This window comes from Gymnogyps californianus, chromosome 1, assembly GCF_018139145.2.
Source record: "Gymnogyps californianus isolate 813 chromosome 1, ASM1813914v2, whole genome shotgun sequence".
In the NCBI taxonomy this organism is placed as follows: Eukaryota; Metazoa; Chordata; class Aves; order Accipitriformes; family Cathartidae; genus Gymnogyps; species Gymnogyps californianus.
The window spans coordinates 205,861,150-205,887,547 of record NC_059471.1 but is presented as its reverse complement, the minus strand read 5'-3'; the positions used below and the strand labels follow the sequence as shown (position 1 = coordinate 205,887,547).

At 37.7% G+C, this 26,398-nt stretch overlaps 1 protein-coding gene across 2 annotated transcripts in view; it reads left to right on the top strand.

Moving 5' to 3' along the window:
- MAGI2 (membrane associated guanylate kinase, WW and PDZ domain containing 2) overlaps positions 1 to 26,398 on the top strand; it is a 775,461-nt gene that overhangs the window by 627,632 nt on the left and 121,431 nt on the right. For both annotated transcript variants that reach the window (XM_050892165.1, XM_050892157.1), the window contains exon 10: positions 22,311 to 22,946. In XM_050892165.1, coding sequence (XP_050748122.1) covers positions 22,311 to 22,946 — 636 coding nt within the window. The remainder of the gene's footprint in view (positions 1 to 22,310; positions 22,947 to 26,398) is intronic.

Genomic DNA, 26,398 nt, shown 5'->3' with positions numbered 1-26,398 from the left:
TTTAGTGTTTTCTTCATATTTTTATTCTTTTGGTACTCACTAGATTGTTAGGTACTCGTTGAATGATAACCAGGACAGAGATTAACCTAGATGAAAAAAAATGTATCCATATTTTGTATACCACAGGCTGTTACTGTCTACATCTGAGGTCTTCGTGTGCATCTTGTCAAATTTCTTTGGTTGGCTGGTGTGATATTCAATAGCCTTGTGTTCTCCCTGAGGTGCAGAAAATCCATATGTCACTATCTGTTCTGCCTGATATGGAGTTAGAGCTTGAGTTCATGTTGCCTATCTATCAAGCTACTGAGCATTCATTAAGCACTGCATACAAATCTTTCCTATTAAAACCATTCCACTTTGCATAAATATTCCTCGAGGTACAAAAAGAGCTATTGATTCTTTTTAGCCCTGTCATTTGGCTATTCCCTTGAAGTCTTCAATTAAAATTATTTATACAAACTGGAAGAGCAATTACAGCAGAGCATCTAACTTGGATTTCAAAATGCTTCTGAAAATGGACAGTATGTTCTTTAAGTCACAGGAATAATTAGAAAAAAATTCTTAGGAACTTCTTGTCTTCACCTCACACGCTGTCTCATTTCATGAGATGATTCTGGTTTTGCATTACTAGTACAAGTGAGACTCAGTGGTCTCTGACTCCATATCTTGGTTTTTAGCCCTGAAGTTTGCCATAATTTAGAAATTCTGGGAATCTTCTATTTCAAGCTTGAGGCTTAGTACCTTAATTCAAGGTGGTTCAAAGCATCACATTAAAGAACAGAGATCTCCAGGTACGGTGTCAATAGGGAGGTAAAGGTTGCCTCCAGCGGACAACTGAGACTGCCAGCATTTGGGGTGCAATTCAGTTGTGTAAACGTAGGTGTCCGGTGCCATTAAAAGGCCAGAAATCCCGCCTAGCCTCCTCCTGCCCTTCCAGGCAGCAGTTTCTAAGTCCTGTGTCATACCTGCAAGTCCCATGCGAACATCTCAAATGCCCGAGGCTGTTGTAAATGACATTAGACACCTACTTAAACAACCACATTCCTGCTTCAATACCTTAAGAGGAGTGTGTTAATAGACTCTTGTTTTTCGTTGTCATCTATTACAGCAAGCAGTGATTGATTCATTACTATAATAATAACCTTTTTCTGACAATTTTAAGGACATTTGTTTCCCCTAGCCTAATTCAAAGCTCACTTGTGGTTTTATGAACACTTAAAAGAAACAGCAAAAACCCTTTTAAACTTAATAGGCTTAATTTTCTCTCATTTAACCATTTAAACAACAACATTATAATTATAAGTCTGATGGGTGAGTTCAGCCATATACTGGTAATTATAAGTTTGTTTTCATCTCCAGCACTTATAATACTTTGGTTCAGATATTATTGGTGCCCATAAAGTATACACCAATATTAGGATTGAATAATATACGTAACTTGTTTTCTTTCCTATAGTGACTCTTCTTCAAAAGACTCATTTTTTTCAAGTCCAGATAATACACAGAAATGCAGCAGAAATCTGAAAATAACAGCAATCTTTCATTTTGCTTTGATAAAATCCATATTTATACACAGCAGACAACTCATAGTATGCATGGTTGCCATGGTTTAACCCCAGCCAGCAGCTAAGCACCATGCAGCCGCTCCCTCACTCCCCCCTACCCCGCTCCCAGGTCAATGGTTTATGGTACTTATTTCATTTTGAAAGAAATTCACATTTGTTGATGCTATATTTTGAGGTATGTTTATTCAGTCCTAAGAATGATAATATGTGCTTGCTACTTGAAACAGTAAAATATTGGACATGTAAATAGGTGAAGTTCTGGGTTATGTAAGTGTGCCACATAGTCTTCTGCAGGAGAGAGTATATAAGCAGATCTGCTTATATGTAGTAAGTTAATTCTAATGGCTAAGCCATTAGAGCAACACTTGCAGCACTGACTACAGAAAGTTGAACGTGTTTGATTAGAGATGGCTGAGGTCTGAACGTGCCCAGGCATGCCAGATTCCACATGTACAGCACTTACTGTCTTTTTATCCATTTCACCTGCGACCAGATTTTCACTGCAGTTATGTTTTTATTTAACCCAGAAACCAAAGGTGAAGCAATTTGATGGGAAGAGAGGGCATAATGCAGATACAATCTATGATAATATAAACAATTCTGTCTCTTATGGACAAATGCAGCACAAACCGTATACACAAGATATACACACTCTGTTTAACCTAAGCCGCCAGTCTAGGTCTCTGTAACAAGAGTAAATGGAGATCTTCTGGTACTCAAAGGTGCCATGTCTTTAGCAGAACGAGATCACACAGAAATCAAGAAACATGGTAAGGTAAAATATAAAAGTAAAGGTGAAAAAGCAGAGAGAGTATTTGGAACACGAACTATTCAAGTATGTGCAGCTTCATTTTCCTATTAATTCAAGGTCTGACTCCATGGAAAACATGGCCACAGAGGCCAAAAGCATAGATGAGGATGCTAAAACTATGTCATACGTATTGCAGTATGCAAAATACAAAGGCAAAAGAAATGTTAAATGATTTTTTCTGTCTACTATCACATACTAATACACTTTTATCCCATTTTACTGTTCATATTGTCATATACAAAACAAGTGCGTATGACAGGTCACGGAAGCCCATAAATTCATTCTTCGATCTGAACTCCATCATGCAAAATCTGCAGATTCTGCTATTAGGATATTTAACATTGGCCAGGAGATGATAAATATATTGTCATAATCCTCACATTTATTAGAACAATTTTTGTAAGTTTTGCAAGTTGCCACTTGAGTAAGCAGTGTGCAATGAACTCAGTGGCTGCCAAAAATGCTGCAGTTGCAGAAATAACTTTTCTCCTATCAAATGTAATTAACATCTATCTCGCATGATTTGCCTATTTGTTTCAACAGACAAAAATACACATTGAAAATAATAGTCATCATCTTCTCATGTACTATTTCATTCAATAAATAATGACATCTTATTTCTTAACAGGAAGAATGATCTGGGAGGAGGGAAAGAGCTTCTTTCTACATAAAGAGGTGACAGGGAAAGTGAGAACTTTATATTGCACTAACGAAATTAATAATCTAGAACTGTACTTTTCAATATCATCAGCCATGCCACCTTTGATTTTCTTTCAATGTTGTTTTGGCATATAGGGCTTTATTACACCGTTAATTATCAAAACAAAAAGTAAACATTTAGCTCAGTTTCAGATTTTTTTTTCATTTTGTATTAAAAATTAAATAGATTAAGAATGCATAATCACTTTTGCCTCCACATTTGTGCAACCAAATACGATTTGTATCTATATTAAAATCTGAGAGTTCAGAAATTCAGCTCTTCGTTTGCCTTTAACTATTCTTTGAGAACAAATTTTAAAGCTAAAATTTAAAGCAAATTTTAAACCCTTTGAAAATTTAAGAATAAATTAAGTAATAACTTTTAAGATACAGTTTCTGCAGTATATTTAGAATGGGAAATATCTTTCTTGACAGTTAGCAAATCTTTTACTTGAACAAATTAGTTAACATCCCCATACCTGAATTTCCCCATCCAAAAGGAGAAATAGTAATTTTAGAACTTTGTAAAGTCCAATAGTTATTGCAGTTAGCAACTGCCATCGTAACTACTACAAATGTTAGTGAAGAGAAGCCTAATGGAGTTCAGCTTAAGCTATTTAGGCCGAATACTGTACATGTCCAATTGTGCAGTATACATTAAAAAGAAATCTGTGCTCAATCGCATGTAGATCATTTTTTTGTCAGTGCTCTGAGTTTCCCATTTGATGCATGGCATAAAGTAAAAATATCCAGAGTTGCATTAGCGATGAAGAAACATTTCCGGGCATATAAATCATATTCCAGGAGCTTTGTGAACCTTTAACTAATGGGGGTTACAGAGACATTTCAGTTAATTCACTCAATTTTGTTATGAGTTCACTTCTAAAGCATCTTTCACTGTCTACTGCTGGAATCAGGATATTAGCACGGATGCACCTCTCATCTGACCCTCTTTAGCTGTTCACATAGCCTTTCTAAGAAGAGCAAGGTTTATTCCAGCACGTATGCAACTGCCTCTTTGTAATTGATGATTCTGACATTTTGAAAAATGGCTTGTTTGTTTAAAAACCTGTAATGAAAATTTCTGAATAACGTAAGGAGCACTTTTCAAACCAGTAGGCGGGCACGAAGTTAATCCTGATGAAAAGTGAGAAGTCCCTGGAAAATTTCATCCAGCCTTTCCTCTCTCCACCCCACAAGTCTTCTCCCCTCCAGCAGTCACATAAGTGTGATATTGATTCTGAGTCAGTGAATGGAGGTGGAGCTCGAGATGCAATGCTGCTACCGTATGCTCTGTGCACCCAGCAGCAGGGAGCTGCCCAGGCAGCACTCGCTTCTGCTCATCTCTTTCAGTAGATGCCACAGGGGAGCCGTGCCGTGGCGGCAGAGCCAGGCTCCCCTAAAAGCCTCTTCTCCATCATGCCCAGATAAGTGAGGACTGTGTACAGGAGCTAGACAAATTCTTGGTGACTGGAGCTCAGGAGTTTGGCCAGGTCTCAACTATTGGTCTCAGGGGGTGACTAGGTGTGGGGGGGAGAAGAGGGTGCCATCTCCAGAGGCTGGGTGCAGGACAGGGAGAAAACTGACTGGACTAGGATTTGCTGGAGCTGAAGATGTGACGATTTGTTTTTCTTCTGCAGGGCAGCAGGGAGAAAAGGCAGTAATTTTATGCTCAGAGGTAGCTGGAGAGTGGGTGTTTATATGCATGTGTGTGCGTGTAGAAGGAGGCGGGAGAGGGGAGGACAAGGTACTAAAGAAAAGAAGAGAAGGAGCTCTGCGAGAAAGGTCTGAGAGCAGTAATGTGAGTATAGATCTTTTAAACACTGGCACTTTCACTCCTTTGATGTATTGCTTTCTTCTTTAGCTCCTAATGAACGTAAATTAAAATTCTTTGTATTCAACTAATTTCTTCTGCATTAAAATCATCATCGTACGCAGTATTTACTGAGACATTCTTTGCCATACTGAGCATCACCTGTGGTACTGCTGAGGAAAAGTCAGATAATATTGAACACCTCTTCTTTTCTTGGTAGGTCTGTTCCTTGAGAATTTATTCATAGGCTAACAGTGAGTGATGAAGCATGCTGGGTTATGCTGCTGCTCTGTTATTCATGATCTTTTCTATTCCACCTGTACGTACACAAAATAACACATCTCAATAAGCAAAGGCTATCAGCAGTTGATGATTATTGGCCTGAAATCATGCCTTTGAATCCTGTGAACCCATCAGCTCTGCAGAAGCTGGCAGGGCTGAACTGGGGGTGCCTGTAACGCAGTGAAGGACTGAAACAGCACAGGAAAAATCAGTGGTTTTGCGCTGGGGCAATTCAGAGAAAGCAGGCAGCAGAAAGAGGTGGGAAACTGGAAAAAGAGGAAATTGAGGTAGTAACGGGAACCTGACAGTGCTTTCATGTCTTGTAAGGGAGAGGCACAGGTTATAGTTTAATAGAAATATCATTGCAATTGTATGGGAATGAAAGACACGCTATATGTGCAGTGTGGCGTTAATCATACCACCGTCACTAGCATGTTACTAGGATTATTCCCCTGATATTGGCCAGAGCCTCAGCCAGGGCTCTCGGTACCCATCTTGTTCAATGAAGCCTGCTTGACTTTCTTCCACTGAAACCTCTAGAAAAGTCCACGTGCCACAAGGCAGCCTGGTGGGCTCAGGCAGGTTGTCCTCAGGCAACTGGAGAGGAAGGCATCCAGCCACAGCACAGACGCTGCCTCCCATCAGACCTCATCACTGGCACCAGAAATCACCCATGTATTTAACCTTGTTTAATTAATAGGTGGGTTTGGGCGTAGATTCCTCTGTAAAATTCCACATGAAAATTCATGCAGCATTGCAGTGCTACACATGGTATCAAAATATTTACCACATTTACGTGTTCATACTTTTTATATCATTTTAGAATGTTGCTTTATTTTAGGGGGGGGGTTGTTCTAACATAGACAAGAGAAGTTAAAAATGCTATCATTTTACCTCTGGTCATTTTCCAGACAGGTCAGAATGACAGCATCGTTACTCAGAATTCAAAAAAGCTTTCTGTTTTTTTGGTAGATTGTTTTCGGCAGTCTGTTTAGTCTGTCTTATTCACATTATTTTCTGTATATCAGACAGAGTATATTTTTTAGGCCAAATTTGATTGCATCAAAAGGAAATGCAGTTGACTTATATAAGAGATTCAAGTGTTTCTAGTGCAGTTCCTACTTATTTAAAGAATAGTTCTGTATTGTTTTGGGAAATAGGGATAATAATAAGAATTGCACTTGAACAATTGTTCATGTCATAAATGCTACTCCATCCAAGGTGCCAAGCTGATGGATTTTTATTTTAAACTGTACAGTGTTGTAAATACTATTTTCCGATAGCCTGTTCAGTTCTGAATGCAGGATTGTGATATTTTAAACTTTTCATTTGCTACAAGAATAATGAATTCTGCTTTGCTAGAGCATAATGTATGTAATTTCAAGTCAACTGGAAGTAATATTTTTCCAAAAATGTTGGCAAATACTTTTTTTTAAAAAAAGTTCAAATTGAAAATAATATGAGCTTAAGAAAATTCGATGAAGAAACAAACCCATAATGTTTCTAATTTTTAGACTTTTTTAATTTAACTATTCCAGCAAAATTGCCACAAACTGGCAATTTCTTCTAGCTAACCCCAACCTAGAAAAAAATTATCAGAAAACACATTCTTTGTGTAACCTCTTTTTACCAGCTATGTCTTAACTTTCTATTTACCAAAGCTCCTAATGATGCCAATTTGCTTAAAGTTTGTAAAGCAACATGCATGTTTGTAGTGTATGTATAGGCATAGATACAGTGGTGCAGCATTACTGGTGCTCCAGCAGTGACACTGGCATCAGCGCTCCCCGAGGCCACACAGCACCCCAGGTCTTTTTACAGCAATGTCCTGTACAACCATTTTCAAAGGCCAGAGTTTCGCCTAAGTCATCCAATTCTGTGTCACACTTCCAAATATATAATGCTTTTTCTAATCACAGTCTGTTAGAGATAATCCATTATAAAAAAATGGTATGCATATTATAGGTAGTGCAGGTATCTGGATCTATCTAAAAGTGTTAAATGGACAGTAATATAACATTGGTTATAATACTAATAGCAGATGTTGAATGTGTATGATGGAGTGCTTTTATACGTGTATGTCTGTGAGTAGGTGTGCTGAAGATGTATCTCTGTGTAAAAATATACGCATGCGTGTGTGAACATATATACATATATATATATTAAAAATAAAAAAAAAATCTAGTCCATTTCAGAATAAAAATGCAATTGTTCCTAGGAACTAGGGAAGGTAGATGAACTATAATATTACTTCATCATATCAAATATTCTTACAGACATATCACTGAGGGGCTCCATGCCACGGAGCAGTCACTTTTACAGTGATCAGCCTGGTCCCAGGGATATGGATTTTGACTTTCCGACACAGAAATATATCCACATGTGGATGTTAGCCTCATTTGGCACGTGTGTGTTAGAATTAGGAGCTAATTTTCTTCCACTATGAATTCTGCGTTGAACATGCTTTATCATGGGTTGACAGAAAAAGCCAGGCTTTCCCTGATTTGGGTCTTCTACCAGTTAAATGCAGGAGTGACACTGGCTGTAGAAATCAACATCAGGTCCTCCATCTCTTTCTCTCTCTCTCACACACATAACTGGAATGCAGCTGAGGGGAAGAGCCAGACCAAGCACAGGAAAAAGGAGGGACTGGAATAAAGACCTTAAAGCAAAGGATAAAATATAAAGTGTAATCATCTCGATAAAGACTGTATCAAAATGTGTTTGCACAATACAAACAAATCAAATACATGTAGATAACCTTTAATCTATCATTTTCCAAATTTGAAAGTTTTCTTTTTGGGTATATAATAGATATCATAAAAGAGACTTGAAACAATCCCTCTCCGAGTCAAGACTGGAAGGGGAAAGTCAGTGTGTTTAGTAAGTGTCTGATAGCCTTCCTGTGGCTATGAAAGCAGCCCTATCCAGTCGACAAGCAGAGTAATGCATAAAACCTTGTACAGTATAATTGCATCCATTTCAACAGACTATAGCAAGATTTTTACTCTTTTTGTAGTGGCAGCAAGTTCTTCTCCCAAATCTTAGAAATGACATGGGCTACCATGACTTTTTTGTGACCTCTGTTTGCATCTTGCAATAGCAGTTTTTAGGGACAAGCTATGTATCAAACCTCCTTCAGAGTAATTTAATTTTCTCATGCACTGTAGCCTTACTATTATATTGCTATCAGTGATGGAATTAGATGTTCTTTTAAATCCTTATTTAGCTGGAAAAGAGAAATCACGTTAAGCTCGTATAATTTTTATTTCTTTTTCCTTCACCTCTTTACAGTTCAATCAATTTGATGCAACAGTATTAATTTGCCATTAGATGAAGGCACACCTCGTATTTTTGTGTTTGAATTAGGCAGCGCATCTGTTTTTTAATTTGGGAGAGTGAGGGATTTGAGGAAATTGCAGAATGCTCACGTAACTAATTTCTTTTTTAATGGTGACAGCTTTTAATCTCTTTCACGTCTTGTTGGTATCTGAGCACATCTGGGTCTTACTTTGGTATTCAAAATCTTTTTTATGCCTCAAGAGCGTCCTTCCCAAATGGATTCTGTTTGTGCAAGTGAAAAAGAAGAATATATTATCAGTCATCTTAAACAGTCTTGCTTTTGCACGTTCCCTTTAACTACACGAAAATAACCATACAGACAAGTACTCGTTCGACTTCTTTTCATAGTTGGGGGAGGGGGAGAATCCTTCGGTAGAAGAAATGTAGAGAGTGGGTAAGAACCAAGTTGGGAAAATATTTAATCATAATCCAAAGTAGAACCTGACTAGACTCCAGTGGAGGAGAAGCACATCTGTTATGTGCAAACAGTTCTTCCCTGTGCATGCAGAAGACTTGCAATTGGATCTAAACCTCATCTTTGACATTACTCATTTTAATGATGGTATCATTTTTTGAATGCCAGGACAGAGTCATTAATAGGTTTGTGGAACACGCTCTTTGTTAGATTATCTGCTGACAGGCAAGGACTTGTGCAAATACAGAAATGCCTTTCAGCTTCCTTGGCCAGCATGTGGGATAGTGGGCACTGATACTGGAGGGATTTATCCTACATTTTCTCCACACCATTATGTTTCTCCCTCCATTGCTGCTAGTATTTGCTTTTTTCTCTATTTCTATGTCACTTAAATGACATTATCAGTTCCACTATTCCCAGCCGTCTTGTGCTAGGCTGGCTTCGAGGGATCTCCGGTGCTCTGGAGCTCTTTCTGATAGCAACAGCCTAAAGCTGGGCATAGAGGCAGATGGTCTCAGCTCTATCAGAGTAAAGGCTGTCCTGTACCTTCAAACCCAAGTGAACACAGCTGGAAGAAAATGTGCCACCTATGGTTATCAGCAACACTGCACCAGAGAAACGTCTATGCTTGCTGTTATATAAGTTCATGATTGACTCAGAATCCAAAACACGTTCTCCAGTTTTTAGACTAGATGGACCACTGATTCTCCTTCTAAATCACTATTCTTTTTGAAGCTAGCTGAAGCTATATGAATAAGTGTGAAAATAACGCTTTATGGTATTCAGCATTTAATCCCCAGGTCATTGTAATAAATCCTGGAGGACAGTGAAGTCTGAGAAAGAAAATGGATATGGTCACTGCAAATACCAAAGTTAGTGTCCTCTTTATTTATGATCTTTATCATATAACAAGTAAGCACATTAAGAAGCATTCACATTAGTTATCCCTAGCATATTAAATAATTCATAGAAGTAGTGTTAGTAATTGTACTATAGTGACATTAACAGCATGGTATCAGACTTTTTCATTGCATAAACCTCCTCCACTGTTCCTGGTTAATCAGAATACTCCTTGCCATGGGAATGCTAGCAGTGCTGTTACAATAATCCTCTCATGTAGGATAATAATATACATATTTGTTGAAGTGACAGTGAAAAGAGTGGATAGTTTCATTCTCAATGAAAGTAAAATGATGGAACTTTTCAGAATTTCTTTCTTCACAGTGTTTAACTATAATTCCACTTATTTATTAACCCTGAAGATCCAGTCTTGACAATGTTTCAGTAGTAGTTTACAGTATTCCAGGTTCACTAGACATTAAATATATTGATCGATTGGTTCATCTTTATATATGTGAAATTTGTCAAGGCTAAACAATTTTGGGATTCCTTGCTGAGACAAGCTAAAGGACTGCCAGTTTGAAAATGCTGTGATTCGTTCTTCTAATTATTAACTGGGAACATAATATATAAACTTTTAGTAGTATAAAATTAGAAAAAATATTATCATTATATTTTGTATTTACAAAATTTATTACATTGTTTTCAATTATTGTAAAAGCTTGTTCTATTTTACAAATTGGTTTATTGTCCTATGAACAGGTACACATTCTCCCTGCTATATCCATTATAAAATCCATGAAATCAAAACACACTAAGTCAAACAAACACTGAATTCATTTGCCCAACCACGCTTAACTTTGCTGGTAGGACAATATTATTTATAGTGATGTCTCTCTTGTTAGTGTCAGCAGCCTCAGATTTGGTTTGAGTGATTCATAAAGACAATTTTGGGTTTCTTTTCATGAACTTGTATCTTCTTGATTCTAGTAAATGCGGAAAGAATTAAAATAGACAAGGAGCCGTGCTTTCATTTTTATACCTAGGGTTGTTTGGGTTTTTTAGTTTAACCTTAGGTGAGTCTCTTCTGATTGTAATCCCCATTGGAATTAACGACTCTGTCATTTCACTGTATTGCTAAAAATCACTCATATATACCATTGTCACCTTACTGTCTTTTTTGTCTGGAAATTGCTTTCTGACGGGGCATGTATGTGAGCATTGTGTGCACGCAAGCCTGAAAAATTAATAATTTCATACTTGAACTGTCATAAGAAGCAAAAAGAACAAAAGCAGTTGTGATACAAATTACCATCCATTTTCAAAACATTAATTTTTGGAGCAGGATTCACCAATATACTCTCGGCTTTTTGTGCCTGGCTGAAGCAGGACAGGGCTCTTAGACATGCAGCCAGTTAGGATATTTTTAAAGACAAGGAAGAACAAAGCACCCAGCGCACATCAGTTTCCTTTCCGCTTGCTCTAGCACTCTGCTGTTGGCATTCACATCCCAAATTCCTCCTGCTCCTTCTGTTCCTGTATCCCACAGCACACACGCTCATCCATTGCTCATCCTTAGTTATCTCCTGTCTCTAATGTGCTGCATCCCTGCACACATTGGATTTTTACCCTTCTTCGTGCACTTCTTTTGCAGCAGATAGTTCTTAGAAGGAGGTTTGTGAAATGACTGTCCCATGTCCCACCATTTTCACAGGCTTACCAAATAAGGATAAGTTATGCATAAAATATGCTTGAGAGAAATTTTCCATGAATTGCCTTCTGTCACTATGGCTACTATCTCCAACTGGATGGGAGACTACAACTTGCTCGCAATTTTTGATGGACATAGAAGCAATCCACTCTCAGGAGAAACAGTACCACCTACTTTGTCAGGAGCAGGATAGAAATATTGTATGGAAGCAAATGACAATAAGTGGTAGCCTTTTGAGGAAAAATTAGATACAATGATCATTTTGGGAAGGGCTTTTTAACTACAGGCCACCCGTGGGATGATTCGCAGTGAGAACATTAGGAGATGGCAGGCACACTGTGAGACTGCTTTTTCAGTCTGAACAAATACTCTGACACGGGATCACAGTCATTCATAATAACCCATTTTAATTTAGTTTTATTCATTAGCTAATCAACAAATTAATAAACTCAAACATCCAGAAAATTATTGTCTAAAGAGGAAGATATGGTGTGTTCTCATACACAACATAGGATTAGTGCCCCTTTATATATAAAATGTGAGATTTTACTATTGGGCGGTAACTGATGTATCCATAACGCAGCTTAGTTTGTTGCAAGTGCTAGGATCCAAGCATTAAGCTGAACCCCTGCATTGCACTGGAAAATGGTGGAGTATTTACCCTGCAGTGGTGTTATTATTGTTCAAATATTTACTGCAGTGGAAATGAAGTCACAAGGAAATTGTGACTCCTCAGTGCTATTAACCATACAAGAGTACTGCAAATTCTTGTCTCTCTCAGAAAGCTTACAAACCAAAACAGAAAATAGACAAGGTGAATGAGACATACAAGGAGGCAGAATAGCTAGTGGGAGATTGGATAATCCTCATAAAAAGAGAATGTGATTCTTAGCCATGCAGCTGTAAGGGTGAAAAGTGACCTTTTCCTAACCATTATAAGGCTGGAGTTCCCTGTGTGTTATAAAGCAGCCTTAAAAAAGGAGCTTGGTGGGACTTTTGTTAATGATTTTACCTCCTTCATCTCACAAAAAAATTATTACGCAAGCCGAATTTTGTAGTTTGGATTCAGTGTAGCATTCAGGAATGGGCTGGAAAAGAGAGCATACATTATTCAGTGGTGAAAGTGTTAAATTGTTTTGCAAAGTATAAAAATATGTTGTCCTTGAAAACGAGTGCTTGGCAGTGAAAGAGGCTCTAGAGATATTAAGATGATACTTGCTTGGAAGGAAGGTCAGTTTGATAATACATTACCCTCTGTTAACCTGGAAAAATACAGTAAAATGTGAGACAACCAAAAGGAACTGCACTATTTCTCTTTGCCATACAATTTTAAAGCAAGTAATATATTTATACATGCCTGAAAAAGTATTGAGTAGATCTTTTGGTATAGAATTGATGTGAGAAGCTCTCTGAAGTAGAAGTAATTTTTATGTTGATGATTTTACTATCAAAAAAGATAAAATAAAGGTAATACATAAGATAAGCATGTATCAACCTAAAGGTTGAATAGCCTTTATAAAACTCTTAAGTAGAAAATGACTCATATACTAGCCATACATTTGTATGAGATATTTGTTAAAGAATTGGTAATCAAAGATTACTCCATTTTAAATGCACTGAGGTATTTATATGCAGTAGACTATGAGTAAAAATCCACTTATTTAACTGGAAATTATTTCACTGTTTTGATACATTTAAATTCTGCTTGATACAAATATAATGCTTCCTGTCTTTAATTTTGCATAAAACATTAAATTGTAGTGATCCAGACTTCTTTTGAAGTATCTATCTCTATCTCTGGAAGGTGCTGACCTTGTAAATCCAGTTGGCTGCTTTCAAGATACAGCAAGACTAGAAGATCTATGTATATGTACAAGTATGAACGCACATGTAGATATTCTGAATTTCTGGTGTGGCAAGACAATAGAAGCTGTAATAACTAGGATGAAGCAGTGAATGAGCACACGGTGTGTTACAATTGGCAGGATTAAGAACACAAGAGGTTTAGCCAGAATCAGATGCTTCAGCACAAAGTTTGGGAATGAATTTATAGTGTTAACAGCAGCATCTGGGGCGACAGTAATTGTAAACATTTCTCATGGGAAGCATTTGGATGCATATTACTATAATAGATTGAACTTGCTAAACAATACATCATAGCAACACCTTCAGATTTGGTGCCTGGTGTTTGGCTCCACATCCATGGTTTGGCTCTGAAATAAGCACACTGATTTTCAGAGGTGCTGAGTGCTGGCAGCTTCCATTGAGCTCAGCAGAACGTGGACCTGAGAAATGAATGCACAAAAAATCCACAAATCAAAGCGTTTAGTCTTAACTTTAAATTAAGTTAATGATCTAACTGATAGTGAAATCAGATTTGCACAGGTCTCAGAGAGTCAGCTGCTGAAGTTAGGCACTTGGATGAGCACTCTTTGTGAGTGTAGCAAGAAAAACAGAGTATTGATCAAACAATGATGAAAATCATGGTCTTAGTAAATAGATAACAGAGTTATAAAACTGCCCCAGTTCTGGCAGTAATGTCCACTTCAGTTACAGGGAATGTCCTCAGAAACGGTAATATCTCTAAAATCAAAATGAACTTTCATGTTGTACCTCTATAGATTTAAAAAGGGAGACTAATCCTACTCATCTATCCTTGCATGTGTTTTTTAAGTGTCCAACTAACTGCTGTTACTTTCACTAAGTACTAATTTAGTATGTGACTAGTTATTGCTTGTCCTTATGGTGCTAGCATTACTCAAAGAAAAAAGCTCTGTTAACCATTTCAGTTCACAAGTAAAACAAGACTGCCTATTATGAAAAATTCCCAGTTATATATATATTTCAACATATAAAGACATTTGTTTTTGTGCGGCAGCCTCTTTGTAAATGCTCCATCTAGTTCCTCACCTCATTCATCTCCCTCTTTCCTTCCCAGCAGTTTATGTCAAGAATTAGCAGTTGCAATGGTGTGCGGTCGACAATGCTGCAGAAAATGTCTTCCACTGGGGACAGGTGGCACATTGCCAGGATTCCCAGGCAGGGATAGGGGCTGCTTGGTATTTACATCATGCTTTGCCATACCCTTATGCCTTTAGGCTGCCGGGAGGCTGGCTGGGCTACTTTCCTCCTCCTGGGAGCCATTACCCAGATAAATGTGATGCTCTGCATACAGAAATAAAATGTAGTGCATACAAAAGCAAATCTGTTGCAAATTTTGACCTCCTTTTTCTAAAGAAAAAAAAGAGTTTCATTTCTACATGAGCCTCTGCACACAGTGACACCTTTCAAAGTGATCCCAAGTAGCTATGCAAACATGGCGTACATTTTTTATCTTGCTCTTCAGATCCACTGATATTTTGTCACGCAGTTCATTCACACCAGGCATTTGAGGATGCGCACGTAGTTCCTGCAAGCAAAACCTAGACAGAACAGGCTTACATAATTTGTAAATAAAAGGCTGCCTTGAAAATTGGACCTTTTTCTTTTTATGTGGTCTTGCCTCCAAATTACTTAGCATCTTTTAAATAATTACTTTTCTTGTGAAGTGGCAGTTTTAACATCCATGCTATGCTTTCAGATGCTTGAAGAAGTGAAAAACTGCCTAGCTAGGAAGAGAATTTGCCTGCTCTTTAGCACTTTATGAGCAGCATTCGTTTAAGTATTCTTTTGCTATTGCTTTACTTACATTTTTAATCTGCAATGTTTCATGTTTACTGGATCAGCAAATAATCAAGGTCTTTAGATTTTTTTGGAATGCATTTTATTCCTCTCCCCAAAAAAGTTAAATGCCTCTATTTAGATAGCTTTTACCACTATATACAAAATACAAATAAAATGTAAATAGTTCCTTCTACTAATCCACATCTGCCTGGGTGTAATTACATGATACATGCTGGTTAAGCACAAAAATTTTGAATAGACAGCTTTTTAATTAGGCATGTGCATTGGGTCACAGTAGAATTAAAATGGGTTCTAAAAAATTGACTGTATAAAAATGGCACCTGCTTACTCAACAGATCTGATTCTTGGGTAAAGTTGTAGACACGTGTCTGTGTCACATTCCTCTGCTGGCCCCTGTAGAGGAAGCCAAGTTCAGAGCCAGCGTGCTCAGTCCTTCCAACGAGGGGCACAGATTTTAGCCTGAGTTAACCACTTCTACAATGATGCTTTGTAGAATTACTGACTTTCAAACGTGACAAACAGCTGATTTACATCTGTTGCTCACGTTTCATTAAGAGGAAAATTTAGGCCTATCTAACACAAGTTTGAGTGCTGAATGCCTAGAAATACATTTTGATTTCGCTTTTTGTCAGATTTAGTAAATAATAATTTTTGTTACCCTGATTTTTTCCCCTGAACCTCAGTTCAGAGAGTCCAGTGAGTGAAAGGAGGATCTGTGGATAGTGGTTACCTGTCAGCTTTGCAGAGTTTGTCAGCACATGGGTAAAGCTTTCTGTAGGAGGTGAAGACTGGTAAATGGTTCTCCCATGCCAGTATGACCAGAGATATTTTAATGTGCTGTTCGGTGTTCTCACATACCAGAAGTGGTCCTGAAATTATTTCTGAGTGCAGAGGCAGCTGAGCATTATGTCTCCCAGCAGCTCTTTTCATTTCACTGTGGCTGCTGCAGTACTATCAGATAAAGTTGTTATAAAGCTAATAATAAAGTGGTCAATTTTAAATTTAGCTCTTCCGATCAGTAGCTGTGGTTATTATATGCATGTGCTTCTCCCCAGGTTACATTCTTGATACATTTTAGCAGCTAATTTAATGTTCCTTTTCAAAAGAAATAAGTTAGAATTTTCTTGGCAGGTGTTTTAAAACACCTGTTTATTTCAGTATTAATATGCAATAGTCATCTTACACTGTAATCTCCTTTAAGAAGTTGTTATAATTCAGTAATTTTTATTTTAAAAAATAAGGGTAATTATGTAATGAGTATTAACAAAAAGTAGGGCCAAATTTTTCAAAAAAAGATAAATCAGGCTGCCATGAACTGCAGGATCCTAGGTTTTATCTTTTGTCTGTAAAAGTTATGCCATGCAGATATTAACAGCTAGAGCTAAATTGGTTTTACAAGGTTCTGTGGCAGGCCACAGTACAAGAAAACAGAGATTTTCTGTTTATGCAGAACCTTTTGAAATCTTTTACCTCCAAGAAAATGCCTCTACCATTCATAACAAAAATTATTTATTCACACACTGGATTAACACCTGTGGCAAGTGGAAGGAAGTCGAGATTCAAAGTTTCAGAATATAATTTGGCTGCTACTGTTTTACTGAATGATCCCTTATGCACTAGATCTCTGTACTGCTACTAGTAACTGTATGTGCACATGTAAAAATGGCTCATTTCTAAGGAATCTTCACCTCTTATGACCATCAATTACATGCCATTGTTATTAAAATTACCCCCATGTTTCATATCTCAGTACTGGAAACATACTAACACCTCTGAATTTATTATTAATAGGCTGCAGTGCCATCAATCTTGCAGTACTTTGCAGAAAGAGAAGACAAGGTTACTGCTGAGAAGTGACAGAAGTAGCTGGTAGTGACAGTAGATAGTGTGGGTGGGCAGGTGAAGGGAAAGCTTCAACAATAAAGTAATCATGTATCGCTAGTTCTGAAGCTCACCCAAAGCATGCATATGCAGAATTCAGCGTCTATGGTTGAGAAATGCAAGTGGGAAAAAGTAATGCTGGAGAAGTTAGTAGAGTTTACCTGGGCTATAAATGCAGGGAAAAAAAAATGCAGCCTGAGTCTTGCAGAGCTGGTGCTTCTTGTGCTGCCTTGCCCAACCACGGGCTGGTTTTAGCTCCACTGCTGTTGGCTTGTGTTGGCTGCAGGGGGGTAGCAGAGCTGTCTCTGCCCCCCACCAAATCACTGCGTTCTGTCATATTTTAAGCACATGTAAGAGCTTGATCCAAAACCCATCAGAAACAATGGAGACATTTCTACTAAACTTTGAATGTGACAGTAAATTAACAACAAAGATCTAATCTGCATTTTTTCCGCTGCGTTCAGACTTCGAAGTTGAAAGAACTCTAAATAATAAGAAGAAAGGCAGTCCAGTAGGCAATTCAGTTCACTGAGGTACCATGAAAAATTCCAGCCAGGAAACCGAGTGCACAAGAAACAATAATAATAAGAAATAAGCAAAGAGTTTGTATACAAATGGTGGGAACATGCGTAAGAAAACGGAGGAACTTTACCTACTAGTGCAAGATGTGTATACAGACATTCTAGGGGTAATAAAAACATAGCAGAAACAATAACTGGAGTCACTGAATAATATAGGTTCTTCAGAAAGGAGGGAAATAGAGCTGGTAGCATTACATGAAAAATTAGGATAATTTGTAATGAAATGAGTTATGTCAATAAAACAGATTCTGTTTGGATCAAGCACTTCAAGCATGAAAAAAGTATTTTTGCAGAGTTAATGCTTGTGGAAAATCCCAAGGGTGTCAGATTTAACTCTGCAACATTATTGTAGAGAGGAATGTAAGTAAGAATCTGTCATTAGAGGATGTTGAAGCTCACAAATTTCTTCACCAGTCACTAAACCAACAAAAGATAATGATAGTTTAGATCTAGTTTTTGCTTTGAAATGTGTAGATAACAAAATGTAACCTTTAACCAAGCATCCAGGCTTTGAGTCCATTAACATTACATGACAAAATAAGTAATCAGCAAACTTTAATAAGCAAAACAAGCTAGTTAAAGAAGAGAAATATTCTGGGGCTTCGTGGATATTTCTGTGAAGAAGACATCAAATTTCATCAAGTGTAACTTACTGTGTTGTATGTGACAACAGGGGACTAGGTTCAGCCATCCAGGAAGTCCCCTCCAGACCTATGTTCCTAAATTTGTCAGTTAAATGCAAAAGCCTGAAGTAAAGCAGAGGTAATTGTAAGGCAGTTTGACAAATTTGGTTGCTATCAGTGTTCTCTAACATTCTTTGACTCAATGCTGAATTTGGACGTTGGCTGCCGGACAGCAGAATCTGTTCTTGTGACGGTGTAGATGTTTGAGATGTAGGACAGGATATTTATTGTCTGCTCTACTGAGTATCTATCAAACCTGCCACTTCATCTAGAGAGTCTCATTCCGGTGCCTTCTCCATAGACAGCCCTCCTGGTCTCCCTCACCCCTGAACAGTCTCAAGTAAGACAGGGTTGGTAGGGTGTGTGTAGAGTTTGTACAGGTTAGTGAGGAAGACAAAATTGGGGAGAGCACCCGATAGTGAGGACATTGAACTACAGAGATGTTCAGCCTGGAGAAGAGAAGGCTCAGGGGGATCTTACCAATGTATGTAAATACCTGAAAGAAGGGTGCAAAGAAGATGGAGCCAGGGTCTTTCCAGTGGTGCCCACTGATAGGATCAGAGTCAATGGGCACAACCTGAAACACAAGAGGTGCCATCTGAACATCAGGAAACACCTTCTTACTGTGACGGTGACTGAGCACTGGCACAGGTTGCCCAGAGAGGTTGTGGAGTCCCCATCCTTGGAGATACTCAAAAGTGACCTGGACATGATCCTGGGCAACAGGTTCTAGGTGACCATGCTTGAGCAAGGGGATTGGACAAGATGACCTCCAGAGGTCCCTTCCAACCTCAATCATTCTGTGGTTCTGTAAGCAAGCTCCAGTCATTTTAGTAGGTTTAGTTCTAAAAGCCAAGCAAACTTTGATGCTTAATATAAATGTTCTGCATAACTTCAAAGATACCCACTCACTGTGAAACTGTGATTTCTGGAGGCAGACTATGGCTTGCTCAGAAAATCAGGCAGGAATTATAAAGGGGATCGCTATTATGTTTGTCCATATGCACCCATTATTATTAGAAGCAGCAGGAGAGAACAGGCATAAAAGATGCTACAAGAAACTTTCAGGGAGTTTTCCTAAAGTAGAGAGGTTTTGAACTTTGCATTAGCATGGCACTGGCTCTGTAATGCTCTTAACTTATCTCTCTCTTCCTACCAAATGCTGGGTACTTCTCTCTGTGTCAGCAAAGAGGAGCTCTCAGCCTGGAAAATGAGTTAGATTTGGAGAAACTCCGACAGTCCAGAGATTTATTTGAAGGATTTCTGAAATTAACCCCTTTTATTCCTCCTTCATGTCTCATGATCTGAAACTCTGTTTCTTCCCAGTTTAACACCACTGTAGCTGTTTCTTTGAGTTGAACTTAGTAACTCATGCCTTTTTCCCCATTCTTCTTAACCTTCAGCCATATGTTCTCCATATGACAGTACAGCATTATGGGTCCCAAACGGTTCACCTGTGAGTGAGTTACAACTTCAGAGCGTGCCTAGACATGCTATTCATGTTACACCTCAGAAACCACAAAGACCTTTAAAAATGTTGAATCAGGAAACGCTGAAGAATTTTCTGCTGTCTTGTGAGGGATAATGCAGGGTCGTTGTTTGAAAAAGGAGTTCTTATCCAAGACCTTCTAATGCTGTTTTGCCTGTTTAGTGACTGGAGAAAGGGGCTACTTGGCCTATATATTTCCTGACTGCACTCCTTGTGCAGAAGCTAATTTCTTTTCACTGGAAACCTAAGTAATGTCAACTAGTTTATCTGATATTCTGATTTATGAAAACCATATTGGTTTAAGTTTTATATCGTAGCTAATCCTGTACAAATGCATAAAGTGAAGGGGTGAAAAGAGACAATGATTTACTCGTCCAACAGTATAAATGCATTATTCCTTTTGCACCCTTCTTAAGTATTGCAAGAGAGGATGAACAAACAGATTGGTCTCCTCCCACCACATATCTGCATTACCAGCACTCAGGGAAATAAAGACTGCATGGATTAAAAAGTTGCAAGGGTACTATTAAGGCATAAGCTACTGAAACAGGAGCATGCATTGAAGAGGTCTCAGTTCAACAGTACCAGTCCTATTATGAGCAATGTCAGCCTCACTGCTAATGCGGAAGCCAGGGATGAGAATGCAGGTAAGATCTTTCTATACCAGGGCATGAGCAAATCACAATGAATTGCAGCCATTGCTACAATAATTTAGTACAGTACATTCTTTCTCTCTTTTAAATCTCGGCTTTTGAAAACTGTTTTACTCTCAGCTGCTTGAGACAGAAGCATTGAAGTTCTTTCAGCACTGCCTATGAAGTGACCTTACTGCTTTTGCTTATAGTTTGAAATCTATTTATGATGCACATTTAAGACAGTATTTGCAGCTCCTAAGGTTTCTGTGAATAATATTCACAGACATTTAAACAAACTCTCTTAGCATTTTTTCCCTAGACACCATCTGAAGAAATCTTTCTCTGAATCACAATTTGCACATACGCAATTAATTACTGTCAGGCTGTTAGACAGGCTGATCGTGTGGGAATTGACCATTTCGTTGTCACATAAAAACAGCCCTTGCACTGGCATCTTGATGATGCTCTTTTTTCCTCAGTTTTCGTGATTAGATCTTTTGATTGAAGTAGTTGAAAGACATAATTTCATAACTACACTTGAAGCAATTCCACATAAAGTACCTCATCCTCCCTAAATCCTTCTCATTTTATTGCTGAATTTTCAAATACCATTAAAAACCATTGCGTTATGATAGGTCAATTTTTGAACTGTGTACCTTGTGGACACCTCACAGTGTTGTCTGTATAAATGATTTCTTGTTCCTAATTAATGGTAGGATAAGACAATCTTCACTTAGAAAAATACTTTAACTTGTGGAGTTCTCTAACCAAACATCCTCCTTGTTATAAATATGCAAAATGTTTTATTAAAGTGGAAACTGACTGTGGGTCATCAAACTATTCTGAATATCATTTGTACCGATTACTCATTTTTATTTTAATATGCACCTTAGCAGTACCATAAAAAAATTATTTATGGCTATAAATATAGAGATCTATTATAACAACAAGAAGGAACTTATTTCTGAACTTTTCACTAACAGAGGCTGGTTGGTGCATGAGCAATATGGAGACCCATAAATAGCCTGTTGACTTAAAGTATTCTGTTTTCATATATGCTCTGACTGGTACCTCTGTACTATACCTGAGATAAGACTTGGAGGTGAAAGTAGTATCTTTATTTTTATTTGATCAGCTGGTTTAGCTGGAAGTATTAAACTGATTTTCAGACATTTGCCTAGATTTTTCTAATAAAAAGCTATTATACCTACCTACAAAATTTGTCCTGTCATTGTCCTTGAACCATCATAGCTACAACAAAATGCCACTTAAACATCTCTACAATATGCAAGATACAGTTTAGTTCATGCCTAGAATAGGAAATGACTGTAGTAGTCCTGGATGTCTGATGGCAAGTAATGACACTTAATAGGAAACTGTCAATATCATGATCAATGCAAAAAGTATTTCCTTATGCACGTGCATGCATAGTCTTGCATACCTATTCATTGAGTCTTAAGTCCACGAGTGCTTACTGTTTCCTTTTTTTTTCCTTTTACTCTTCACCAAACAATTGTATTTCTTGGCAACCAACCCTCCAAATAAAATTCCATTGCATCTTATAAAAAAGAAATCTGTGGACTACACTGAAAGGAATCAAAAAAACAAGGAAGAAATGTTAAGAAAAGGTGTATGTCTGGATCCACCTTAATTTTCCAGCTGTGAGCTTCCACAGAAAAGAAATAGTACTGCCATTGTCTATTTGTATGTTTGCTGGCGGACAAACTTTACTTTTTTGTCTCCACTATTTGAGTCAGTATGTTGATGTAAAGTATTTTATTTTTTAGGAGAGTTGTATGTCATAAAAAAAGGAAATTGCACTGCATATACCGTAACTGAAGTTGTCTCATGTTGTCACTATTCTTTCTTCTCTTTCTAGGTGATGTCATTGTCTATATTAATGAAGTTTGTGTCCTTGGACATACTCACGCAGATGTAGTCAAACTCTTCCAGTCTGTTCCTATTGGTCAGAGTGTCAACTTGGTGCTATGTCGTGGATACCCTTTGCCCTTTGATCCTGAAGATCCTGCCAACAGCATGGTGCCACCCCTTGCAGTAATGGAGAGGCCTCCGGTAGTGGTAAATGGAAGACATAACTATGAAACTTATTTGGAATACATTTCTAGGACTTCTCAGTCTGTTCCAGACGTAACAGATCGACCACCACACTCCTTGCACTCCATTCCAGCAGATAGTCAGCTTGATAGCACATTCCCACCACCTGCCCATGATGATAATGTATCAATGGCTTCTTCTGGGGCCACCCAAGCTGAACTCATGACCTTAACCATTGTGAAAGGGGCCCAGGGCTTTGGCTTCACTATAGCAGACAGTCCTACAGGACAGAGGGTGAAGCAAATTCTAGACATTCAGGGATGTCCTGGTTTGTGTGAAGGTGACCTCATTGTTGAGATCAACCAGCAGAATGTACAGAACCTGAGCCATGCAGAAGTAGTGGATATACTTAAAGAATGTCCTGTTGGAAGTGAAACTTCTTTGATTATCCATAGAGGAGGTAAGTTTGGAAAGTCTGTACAATTACGAAAATGTGTGTAAAAGGTTCTAAACCGTAAGACATACTCAGAACATCCTTGTGTGCTAGATTGGAAATTAATTTCCATGTTGCGGGAGGTAACACCATTGGTTCTGGAAAAGTGTGTCTGCAATTAAGTATCCTAGGCAAAATCTAACAGTTTGTTGTACGTTCCTTCTTGTGTTTTGAGTGTCAATGGTCCCACCTCTGTATAAGGGTAAAACTAGAGCAGTTCCAGAACTTTCACCCCATAATAATTTGTATGGTGTCTGCAGCAAACTCTTATAGTCCCAAAGCAGTGCTGCAAGCTTTAGATATAGTTGTATATATTGACTCATTAAGGTAGATCAAAATCAGAGCAATCTATTAGCCCATTACAAGGTTACTGGTTTTGATAAGCCATTTTGCCTCCTTTTCCTTCATTGTAAAAGTATTGTACAACAGTTGTTTTGTTTCTTTCTTGACAACAAAGATCCAAGGTATATTTTTCTGTTTCAAAAAGATAGCTTCTAGCGACTTAGGTTTTCTGACCAGCCTGGCACAGTAAGCTTAAATATACACCACTGGAAGGGGGGAGTCAAGACTTATCTGTAAGGAAGCAATAACAACAGAAAAGTCTTAATACTTTGACAGTGATAAGTAATTTCATAGCTTTTAATATTTTGGCCAAACAAATTTTCTTCGATGGTTTGAGATGAGCATCCATCATGATTTATAATTACCTGAAGTGAATAATGATTGAATTTCATTAATTAAAGATCGTTGTTCCTCTAAAGGCATTCATATGTCGCTGAATGTATGTTACTCTGTGCTTCAAAAGAAAAAAAAAAGGATTCTATACAAAAATACTAATTACTTTCCTTCTGAAGCGTAGAGGTTGGGAAGTGAAGCTTTAGTGTTTGCGTATGCCAAATGTTTGTCATTAGAAAACCTACAAATCCTCAGAACAAGGAATATAGTAATATTTTATCACATTGCAGAAATAATATACATAAGGTGATTTAAATATCTGTAGATTCACATAGTCAATAAAGTATTTTTCATATCTATATTTAAAAGAATGGTTTATGAGACAGAATCTGACATTTCTTTGGAATGAAACCAAATTAAGAGTGATAAGTAAAGGCCAATTGGTGTCACTATTGTATATGAACTTGGAGAAAGTTAATTGTTGCAGAGGTGGTATATTAGTTGGTATTAAATCTGGTTTTATTTAACATCAATTAAGAATCTGGAACAGTGGAGTAAGCAACATTTTTTTCTGAAGATGCTGACAAATTAGGGACAATTGCACAGCAAAAAAAGAGTATAAAGGGGATTAGAAGGGTTAATGTAACCCCAAAAGATGGGATTATATTTTGAAAAATGCAAGCTAATCACCCTCTAGAGGAAAACAATTCAGAACGCCAATCTTCAGAGAGAAGTGGAGTGTGAAATCCAGTATGCTGAACAAGCCTGAGTAATAATAGCCAGCAAAACAGATATTTCAGCAATCAGTGCAGGACAGTAGCAAAAAAACCCTGAAGTAGCAACATACTCAAGTCCATGAGGATAATTCCTCTCTCTCAAGAGAATTTCTTCTCAGAGCATCGATTCATGATCAAAACAAGTTGATCAACATGATAGTTTAGCAATTTCTGGTACGTTAACTGAGCTGTGGTTATTTTCTACACATCGCTGTGGCTATTTTCTACACATCGCTGAGGCAGATAGGAGATGCTGCAGTGAGCTCAACCCTCAATAAAAGCAGTATGAATTTACACCATCTTGTCTTTTGTCAGGCCAGACACTGAGGTGCAGATAGTTACCCTAGCTCAGCTGACACAAAATGCTAGGTCTAAATGCAGTAACCTGTTCCTGAGTCTTAACTCTCTGCTGCTGGGGCAAGGGGTGGTTGGTTGCTTTAGAGAACGCAGAGAAGAGCAAGAAAGCATGTTTTGTTCATGGTAAAACATTGACTAAGACTAAAGCAACTGTTTGAAAGTACTACAAGAGTGATTAAACTTAATTGGATGATACAGAACAAATGAAAGTTTACTATTAGAAATTTCTGTACATCAGAAATAAGGAATATACCTTAATGCAGGGTTGTTAGACTCTGAATTTAAAGAAAAGGCTCGTTTGTTTGAGTGATTCAAAAGAAGTGAAAAAATGCAGTGTATGAGACAAACCTACTCTACCTGAGAGATGGCTAAATCATAGCTTAACAGAAATATGAGAACTGTTTTAAGGAGACAACCTGGGTTTTTTTCATAAATTCATAGGAAAAGGGAATCCATGTGACCAAATATACATCTATAATGCAGGTAATTATATCTATGCTAGTCATCATGCCTCCTTTTATAGTCCCTGGACAGAAATAGGCCTTTCTAGCGTGCAATTCATGTCATTCCCAAATAGATGTTTCAAGTAAGTCAGGTGTACCCTAAAAGTATATATTCTGCTTGACTGACTATAAAGGGCATTGAGGATGACTGGTTCAGATGTACATGTCTATTCCACATATTATGAATAAGAAACAGATTATAAGATTTGGTCATGTGAGATAATCTGAATACAAAACAAAATTCTAGTACTTAGAGAAACCTGCTATGATTCTAAAATATTTAGTCTGTGACACCGGTGAAGCAAGGCATACTTTCTTGTTACTCATGGATCCAATTTTTATTTTATTATCTCTAATGTATAATGACACTTGAATAATACCATTCTTTTCCATCATTACCCTATGCATCCTGTCTTTAGCATCTCATTTTTAAGATTAAGACCAAAGTACTATTCCTACCTGTGGAAGAGGAAGGCTGTGTTTTGCATAAGGTTGTGTGTTGCCTTGTAATGTATTCTGTCTCTGATATGAATATGGCCTGACTGCATAGTTCACTGTGGCAAATCCATTTTTGTAAGTGACTTAATTTCTCTCTCTCATCCAGCAATCTTATCTACATTGCAGACAAGAACCAGATGGACATTGGCTGAGATATATTTTCACTATAGGGAAAAAGCATCTTATACAGGAAGAAATGCTCTCTCATATGCATATAGTATGCATGCTACAGCATATAAAAAGCCATTATCCCTCAAGCTTAGGAGGTCGACACCCAGAGTATGCAGAGGGAGGAAAGGTCTGCAAGTTTCAAAAAGATGGAGGGAATAGCAGTACGCACATTTAAAGAGGCCACTAAAGAAAATTGTCTGAACCAACACCAGAGACTTGTCATGGGGTACAATCCAGCTGGAGGAAGTCCCACTGAATTTGTAGTGTACTCATTTTAAAATTTCTAAAGCAGAAGTAGTAATTTATCTGCTTGTTAAAAAAAAAAAAGTCATGGAAATAATATCATTGTATATCTAAGAAAATAATAAGCAGCACTTGTTTAGATGACAACTATGATACTCTATGGCTGGAGATCTTACAATCTTCTTTCTGTTTATTA